The 9,705-nt window shown below is 34.8% G+C and overlaps 1 protein-coding gene across 4 annotated transcripts; it reads right to left on the bottom strand.

Moving 5' to 3' along the window:
- Positions 1-3,525: 3,525 nt before the first annotated feature.
- LOC7485685 (uncharacterized) lies at positions 3,526-8,923 on the bottom strand. Of its 4 annotated transcripts, none has more exons than XM_024608699.2 (13): positions 8,783-8,923; positions 8,611-8,700; positions 8,402-8,524; positions 8,036-8,203; positions 7,857-7,949; positions 7,585-7,718; positions 6,391-6,429; positions 6,243-6,296; positions 5,318-5,995; positions 5,055-5,225; positions 4,798-4,947; positions 4,489-4,689; positions 3,526-4,390 (listed from the first exon to the last, which is right to left on the bottom strand). In XM_024608699.2, the coding sequence occupies exons 1-13, from the start codon at positions 8,801-8,803 to the stop codon at positions 3,793-3,795; spliced, it is 2,520 nt and encodes an 839-aa protein (XP_024464467.1). In that variant the 5' UTR covers positions 8,804-8,923; the 3' UTR covers positions 3,526-3,792. The 4 variants fall into 4 exon arrangements, with proteins under 4 accessions (XP_024464467.1, XP_052310918.1, XP_002299851.2 ...); XM_052454958.1 differs by having other exon boundaries at positions 8,611-8,702; positions 8,786-8,843; XM_002299815.4 differs by lacking the exon at positions 6,391-6,429.
- Between the last annotated feature and the right edge of the window lie 782 nt (positions 8,924-9,705).

Below are 9,705 nucleotides of genomic sequence, written 5' to 3'. Positions count from 1 at the left end.
CGGCTGTTTCCGAGGCTCCACCTTGAAGCCGGCCGGTTTAAGTGCTTACAGCCATTCACCACCTTTAGAAATACAGTGAATTAAGTCTTACACAAGCTCTCCAGATTCCCACAGCTATACCATGCCAACTGGATTGGAGCATAAACATGATTAGAAACATCTAATCATGTTTAGAAACATCAATATTTGAAAATATCAATGAGATAAATTGTGCACAAACATGATTAGAAACATCTAAAGGCTCCTGGTGGCCTAATCCAACATTATTTAATACATGCGACTTGAAACCCATAGATACATTTCCAGGCCCCGTGTCCAAAAGGATTTTCACCCCTCGATTAATCAATTTATAACCTCCCCATAACCGCTTTTAAATATACAAACTATTTTATTGTAATTTGCAATTAGGAATATAATATGCTCCAACTATTTTCCATTTCATTGCTATGAACACCTCGCAATTATCAAATATTGACAAGACGAGCTCGGGACCATGCACAGCGCCTGGAGAATTTTAGAGAACGAAAGTCCCAGGAACATCGCTCAAGCTGTCGTCCACACAGGTCAAACCAAGATACAGTGAGAAAGAAGCCAGCAAAAACCAGAGAAAATTCAACAGTAGGCAGGCACGGGGTTATCGGAGTGCAGACACTAAAAAAAAGAGAATAAAAAAGCAAAATGACAAGGGTTTCACTGTAGCTCTACACACGGATTGAATTGCAATAGTAAAATTAATTTTTTATCCTTAAATGGCTTAAAATTAAGCTTTTGGTTTATGAGTATTTGGGTCTTCTACTCTGACTCAGTGGTAATTAGAAGATTATTTGGGAATGCATGTTTATTTTTAAATTTTTTAACACGATAAAAGTGTTTTTTTTTTGCCTCTAAAGTCAAAAAAATTTTGTACTGTTGACCAAGGATTTTCTTAGTTTTTCACAATATTCATAATAATAAAAATACTTATTTGCCCCCAAGATAAAAAAAAAATATGAGCTGTTGAACAAAGGTATTTCAAGTTTTTTAAATTTTCATGTACAGTAAAATAACGCTTTTAGCCTTAAAAAAGATAAAAAATAAGTCTTGTCTTTGGGGGTATTTTGGTGTTTTCACATTGATATTTTGTGTAATTAAGAGGATAATGGGGGCGTTTTAGTATTTTCATGTTTTAGTTTTTATTTTTTAATCAAAAAGTTGTTGGCGCGTGTTCCACACGCATCAACGAGTGGATGGCGTCTGTGCTATGCAGGTGGTACATGTAGCGCCGTCCGGTGGCCAAATCTAGTCATCTGTCATCTCCCTAGATGCGCAACTATGACCTCTTCCATATGATGTGGCGCATATAGACCGATAATTGTTGGATTGCCGTCGGTAATCGATTGTTTGCGGTTTTTTTCCTCTCTCCTGACAACTAAAGTACATAATTATCCTCTTTGTTTGTTGTTTGTTAATTTCAGTCCTTGAATCCGTTCCTATTTTTTGTTGGTATTTTAGAATCCATCCTCTTTGTTTTGATTTTTTATTTCGATATTTTTCTCTTTTGTTTGAGTTTTATTTGTTTATAATTTAACCCTTAAATTCTAATTTGTGTATATTATATTTTTCAATTTGGTCAGTCTACTTTTGATTTCTTTTTTTTTTCTCTTGGCTCTTTTTCTAAAGTTCTTATAGTTTTTAATCTTACCCTTCAAATCAAATTTATGGTTTTTTTTTCAATACTAATAATATTATTTTTCAAATTTATTAACAATTATATTGATAATATTAATAATAATTAAAATAATAATAGTTGTAGTAGTAGTAGTAGTATAGTAATAGTTAATAGTTATTGTGATTGTAATAACAATAATAATAATAATAATTTTTAATTTTACCCTTCAAATCAAATTTATGGTTTTTTTCAATAATAATAATATTTTTTTTTCAAATTTATTAATAATTATATTAATAATAATAATAACAACAATAGTAGTAGTTGTGGTGGTATAATAATAGTGATTGTGATTATGATAGCAATAGTAGTAGTAATAATAATAATAATAATAATAATAACAATAATAATAATTGTGGTTATAACAGTAATGATGATGATAGTAATAAAAATAAAAATAATGATAATATTAGTTATAGTGGTAGTGATAATAATTATAATAATAGTATAAACAATAATAATAACAACAGTGATAATAACAATGATAATAATGATAGTGATCACGATAATAATATTAATAATAATTATGATATTATTTATTGATAATAGTAATAACGATGGTAGCTGTAATGATAGTAACAATATTAGTAATGATAATAATAACGATGAGAATAGTAATTGTTATAATAATAATAATAATAATAATAATAATAATGGTGATAATTCATCATTCGATGTTATATTAATCTAATTCAGTTTCATAATTGATTTCGTTCCGACTTTTATGAGGTTATCATGATCTAAAAAAACATCTCGGTATTGAGTTAGTGTTTGATTTTATAATTATCTATTTTTGTTATCATGTAGTTAAATTAAAAAATAGATTAAAAAAACAAATTATAATCCCAATGGAGTCCATAACTCAATTCACAGGTTTGATGTATTAGTTCGACTTACCCGATTCACATGTTTGACAAGTTTACTAATTGATATAATATGTTCTTTTTTTGTTTTTGGTCTTTTAATTCTTTTTTAATTTCATCATTTAATATTGGATTTGTTAGGAAATGGACTGCAGTATTGATTTTTATTTGCTTTCTAGGGATAATTGTCTCACATAAGCGTCTATTTTGAGGTTGGTGCTTAATTTTGTGAGCATTTATTTTTATCGTATAATTAAATAAATTTTTTTTATTAAACCCAATAGAATCCATGACTCAGGTCGCGGGGGAGGTCGGTCCGATCTGTCATTGTCTCAATATTTTTTAAAAAATTTATCATAAAGTTTTTTAAAACATTAAATCATGTTTTTATTGATCATCAATGTTGAATTTGAACCTATGAAATCGATCAATTTAAATCGAGTTAGCTCTTACACGGTTTAATTAATTACTTAAAAGTTTCAACTTAGTTAGGTTTAATAATATTATTATAAAAAAAAATATTCTTAATATTTTTTTACATTTTTTTAAAAAATAATATTAACCCACAGGTGAAACGTGAGACAATATACCAGTACAGAATGAAAACAGTTCGCCCGAAACTTGTTAAAATGTTGTTCTGCACACGGTCTGCTCAAGCAAGTCATCTAGTTAACAATAATTCATCTATAAATTGACCAAAAAGCCCATTCAGTATCAACCTCGTATTAATTAAGCTGAAATAACCTGCAGGTTCACTTTCCATCCTAAGAAATAACGTCACTTAATCTTTACGGACCAGAGCTTACAAATGAGGAGAGCAGTAGTAGCAATCACATTGTCCCACAGAAGCTGAAAAAGAGTGTTTTCATGATTAAATGTAATAAATTAAAAGAGACAACGGTTGCGCTGTTATAGGAATGATGCATTCGCATATATGTGCCTTCAACATCCATGTCACTGTTAATATTCCCAGCCATGGGAGAACATTTATTACCAGAAAAACTAGCAGCAAGGTCTTCTGCATAAAGGTGCACTCTAGAGAATTGCTCAGAAAATCCTCATTTATCCATTTCAGGTACCAGCAGGAAACAGAGACTCCATTAAATCGTTACCAACATATAAAAGAGCTCCCATTCAAAGCAAAAGCTCCTAGCAAATATAAAGAACAACTTAACATGATTAAGTATAAAAAAGAGCTTGACGTTCAATGCTGTAACAGATTCAGTGACTGGTGCCCTTCTTTGCTTTAAGTGATTCAAGAGCCTTCTTCCGTAACTCAATCTCAAGTCTTCTCTGATCAGATTCTGTCTCTTCATCATCACTTGGATGAGACTCCCTCCTCCCAACATGTTCATCATCAGAAGAGCTAGCATCATCACGACCCTTCAATTTTAGCTTCTCCGCATGCCGTTCCGCTCTTTTACGGCGTCGCTCTTCATGCCGTCGACGCTTCTCCTCCTTTCGCAACTTCTTTTCCTCCTTCCTCCTCCTTTTAGTCTCTTTTCTCTCTTCAATTTCAGAACCATGGCTGCCATCATCATCCAAAGCCACTTCATGTCGATGTGACCTCTTATGCTTTGACTTTTCCCTCTTCTCTCCTCTGTGCTTACCACTTTCCTCAGAACCAGAATCCAATGCACCACTGCCATTACTATGATGCACTTTTTCAGCTGTCACTGGCACAGTTTCTGATTTCCGGCGTTTGTCACTATCCTTAACATTGTTTAAGCGTGAGCGGTCTTTCTCGTTCTTATACAAAGATGGAGACTTTTGTGCTTCGAGAGTTTCTTGATCACCACCTCTCCCAGAAGACTTCCCACTGTAAGGAATGTGATAGACATCAGAACAATTGGTTAGTTAATGTATGCCCACAACTGAGGGAGTAGAAGAAAAGATGTTGAGCCAGGAAATATATACATCTTTATATCCTGGTCTTTCTTCCTTGAGTCCATGTTATCTGGATAGTTTCGGGAATCGGTGGTCTGATGACTAGCTAATCTTTCAAGAGCTTGCTCATCCTTGCAGTGAAACTTCACAGGGGGGTCTCTCTGCTTATCCATGTTAGATGGATACAAAGGTCGTTTATGTGAGGATGTAGAATTATAGTCCCCGCCCTCCCTAAAAAACAGAACCACCATTAAAGGTCAAAAACAAATCAAAACAGTCAACACACAATCACAAAACAGCTTCAAGAACAAACAGAAAATGTTTAATTCTAAACCTTACCGAGTATAGCCAGTTTCTTCATGGTCTTTGCCAGATTCTGGACTATCCTTCAGTGGTTTCCTCACTCTTTGTTGCAAAGGACTCAAGCTACCATCATGTGTGATTCGCTCTCTTCTTTGCCTGGCAGGACTCTCATATGGACTAGGGGACCTTCATTAGCAACCAAAAATGTGTAAACATGTGCATCCAATATCAGCACGAGTGATCAGAATTCTCAAGGTAACTTAATGCTAAATTTTTCACTGAAAACAAATCACCTTTTATCTTCGCTGGCACTCCTCTTCCTTCCAACTGGTGGAGACCTCTCTGGAGAAGGAGATAAAGGTGGCAATCTAGTGTGTAAATCTTTTTGATCCTTTTGATCTCTTTGTTGTGACCTAAAAGAACTGGAGGAGCGTTGCGGAACAGGCAACAATGTTTGTTGTGATCTGTAACATAAATTTTCATACTATTACCGATTTGATTTTGAATGTAAACAAATTAAATTAAGAGGTGGTTCTCACTATGGAGATAAAATTACCTGACTCTTTCTCCAAGGGACTGCATGGGTGATCTCTTGAGTTCCTTTGGAGATCTCCCTGAAGAAGGAGACCTATGTTGTACAGGAGATGGAGAGCTTGATCCGTGAGGCAAAGGAGAGCGATGAAGAGGAGATGGAGATCTCTTGCGTGAAATGACAGATGACTTGTGTCGCATGGGAGGAGACATGTGGTGAGGAGTAGACGGAGACCTTTGATACCTTTGACGTACAGGAGATGGTGATTTGCGTCGCATGGAAGGGGATGATTTGCGACGTATAGGTGAAGGTGATCTGCGGCGCACAAATGAAGGTGATTTGCGGCGCACAAGGGAAGGTGACCTGCGGCGCCTAATAGGCAAAGGAGATCTGCGGCGTCGAATAGGCGAAGGAGATCTGCGGCGTCGAACAGGTGATGGTGACCTACGACGTCGAACAGGTGATGGTGACCTATCATGTGAGGGTGAAGGTGACCTACGTCGAAAGGGAGAACGCAATCTACGTCGTATAGGGGATGGTGACCTGCGTCTAAAAGGGGATCTAGACCTATGCTTAGAGTATGATGATCTCCTCCGAGGAGGTGTAATTGAGCGCCTTCTTGGTGAGCGATACACCCTATCAGAAGACATGGAGCGTCGTCCTCGAGCTTCAGGTGATCTAGACACACTTCTTGAGTTATGCCTGTCATTAAGGTATGCATAAATAAAGTCAAAGTGCTATGTATCAAAAAAATGAAAAGGAATAACAGTCAATCAACAAAAGATAAAGGTAACTCATGCACTCTATTTTATTGTTATATTTAGAAATGTTTGCATGTGGCATGTTCCCTAACACCTAAACAACATGACCAAAAAAGGAATAAAAACTTCAAATCCAAGTACTTAAATGATAAGACTATAATATTAATTCCGCTGCATAAAATACATACCCCGAATGACTTCTCGAATTTGAAACCGACCTGCTGATCCTAGAAGTTGAACCTCTGCACAAGACAACCCAAGTTATTGGTAAGCTAGATTGTCCTCTAGATGCAAGCCAAGAAGCATGATCAAATGTTACATGGCAAGGAATATTACATAGGGGATGAAAATGAATGATCAATTGAATGACAAGACCTAGAAAACATGTAGAAGTTTTATCATTAGTATTTCACAACTCCACTCTTAAAAAAAATATCGATGCACATGCAAATTGCATCTCATCTAACAGTAATGCTAAGACAAGAAAGAATTCACCCCTTTTTTTTTTGGAAAATTTCCTAATGGCTAAAAAGAATGTCAATGCTCGATTTTAGTTTCTTTCAACTGGTTAGTTAAACATAATTTTGGGCTATTTCATCACCATTGGAGGGTATTTTAACAAACATATAATTGGTTTACATTAGAAATCTTCTACTCAAATCAATGTTGGATTGCTTTGACTATGCCCATCCAAACAACTGTTCTCATTTTGAAAATAGCAAGATGCCCAAGTGCGGTGGTCAAAGCCTTAAAAGGTGGGTCCAGGGGTGGGGTGAGCAGATAGGAAGCTCTGTGGTCTTCCCTGTGTATAAGCAAGGAAAAATTGTTGCCCCAGGTATGGGGCAGCTGCAGTGCATAAACCATTCAACTAGAGTGTTGAAGTCCCCACCAATTCATATCCATTATTCAATGTCAATGTCAGCCACTAAGACACAAAATTGCACTTCAAATGGCATCTGACATTATCCTGAAACACTGTTCTATAGAAACCACCAAGATTTATGTTTTGATGTTAGCATTAATGAACCTTGCATATGTATCTCAGGATAGGTTCCTAGATCCAACATGGAAGATGCAATTAAGTGCCTGTGCTCCATGAAGCATCCAACAAAATTTTAAACTAAGTAGAATTCTAAGTTGTTACTAATTTGCATTGTTTTTTCACCCTAGGCACATTATGAACAATGTAGGACACCCTATACAGCCACTACTAACACAAAAGGAGGGCATAAATGAGAAACAATTCATCCATAAAGTACCAATGAAATACAATACTCATGAAATGTACTATTCAGCTGATCTTCCTGTATATAAGATGAGCACTCATTTAACATACTCCGGAATCACATCCTGATAACAACTTGTACAGAGATTTACCTACATAGATAGGGTTAAAGCCCACATTAATGCAATATTTTCTGATATAAATTTGTAAAATTGAAAAGTTGGCAATAACATGATAGATCTTAAAAATCAATTCCTATCCAGCTCCTTCAGAAAAAAATTAAAAAGATAAAATAAAATCCTAACCCTTTCCTTCCTCTTGCACCATTCCTTGTGACAGTTTCTTTTTCATCCTCAGCACGGCCACTCGAACCCTTAGGCAGCATATGCTTTGAAGCTGGCTCCATAGCATTATTGGCTTTCTTTTCAACCTCATCGTCCTACAGTAGTTTGAGGTAAAGGACATGAACCCAAATAATTGCAGAAGCTAGCTGAGTACCACGAAAACACAAACTAAAGTTAAAACCAAAAACTCAATTCTACGGAATCTAACTCCAGCATGAATAAGTAAGCATTACCATCTTCTTTGATCTTTCCCTCTCAAGTTCTCTACTCTCCTCCTCTTTCTCTTTCTTCTTTTGGATTTCATTTGCTATCCTATCCACCTCTGCCTGCAATAGTCCAGGTTAACACAGTTAGGAAAGATCAATTCCAATATTGAATGTCACACCATCATGACTTGAAAAGCATTTCAAACCTGCTTCTTCCGTGTTTCTTCTTCTTTGGCATCCAAAAACTGTTGAGGAACGCCGCTTTCATTCTTCCCCGCACTAAGAAGAAGTGTCCAAAGCTCTTTCATAAACTTCCCAGTGTTTTTCTCCATGAATCCTGTCAGCGATATTTGAACTTCCTTCCCATTCACTTCCTGCATCAACACAGTACACAAAAAACAAGTGATAACTAAACCACACTTGACTTTCTAAAACTAACAAAACGCATAACACCAAACAAACTCTCAACAGTAGTTCTTCGTGAACCATCATATCCTTAGTTCATTGGGATGCACGGTGAAACATCAACTCTTTCAGAAAAATAAAATATATAGGCAGAAAATCAATAATACCTTTCCATCGAGCAAACCGTAAATAAAGTTGATAAGGACTTCATCTTCAAACCCTAGAAGCTCCGTCACTCTATTAGCAATCCATGGTTTAATAACATCCATCTTCACTTTCTTGGTGTTAACCTAGAAATTTAAAATTAAAAAAAAGCATGAATTAAATAATTGCAATCTCAAGAATTCAGCAACTTAATTGAGAAAATAAAACGAACCAGATGGTCCAGTTCAGGAGCGAACTTCTGTGATTTCAATAGCTTCGCTTGCTTGTTGGAGAACCGAGTGTCCTGATCAGCAGAAGTGCCCTAAACAGAAACAAACACAAATCGAATTTCAAGATCTGAAAACTGCAAATTCGTATTCGGATCTGAAAGGAATGGAGCTTACCCTGAAAAACCCGCCCGACATTTTTTTAGGGTTTTAATGGTGAAGTGATTTGTGATCGCTTAGAGCGAGACGAAATGAAGTGCCCTCCTATTCTAGTTGGAAAGTGTTTTAAAGATTACGCAGTTTTTTTTTTTTTTTTAATTGTAGTTTGAGAAATGTGAAAAGACATGAAAGGCCTTCCTATTCTAGTTGGAAATGTTTTAAAGTGATTTGTGATTTTTTTTATAAAGTAAATTACATGGAAACTAGCACAAATTAAAATAATTATTTTTATAGGTTTAAATACAACATTTAACCGGTAAAAATATTATTTAGTTTGTAAAAAAAACTTTAAAATAATAAATTTTTTAAAAAAATATTGAAACAATAGTAGATTGGATCAATTCCGGTCCCCACGAGACTTGGGCCATGGACTCTAACATGACTTAGCAAAACATTGTGAATTACCAAGTTTAATTAAAAAAAAAAACCTCATTAAACTCATAAACCGGGGTAATTTGAGTTACCCTAACAAACCCGCAAACCATGCTAACTTTATAGAAATGCAAAATAAAAAAAATTATGAAGTCAAATTCTCAACCACTTTAATATTAAAAAATAAAATCAACAAAAAAATCATAATAAAAAAACATTTAATAATCAATGAAAATCAATTTGGGTTTTTTCAACAAAACCAATTTCAAAATTTAACTAAAAAGAGCGGGTTATGATAATCGCGGTGTAGGTGTTTGGAAATGTGGTGCAAACTGCGTTCCCTCAAATTTTGATTATTTTTTTTGCTTAAAATAAAAATATATATGTTCTTATATCGTTTTGATGTTCCAATGTAAAAAATAATTTTTAAAAAGTAAAAAAAAATTATTTTGATATATTTCTAAGTGAAAAAACACTTTAAACTATTATAGCTACTGGCCTACCATAAT

This window comes from Populus trichocarpa, chromosome 1 (assembly GCF_000002775.5).
Source record: "Populus trichocarpa isolate Nisqually-1 chromosome 1, P.trichocarpa_v4.1, whole genome shotgun sequence".
NCBI lineage: Eukaryota > Viridiplantae > Streptophyta > Magnoliopsida > Malpighiales > Salicaceae > Populus > Populus trichocarpa.
This window is presented reverse-complemented; position numbering and strand designations above follow the sequence as displayed.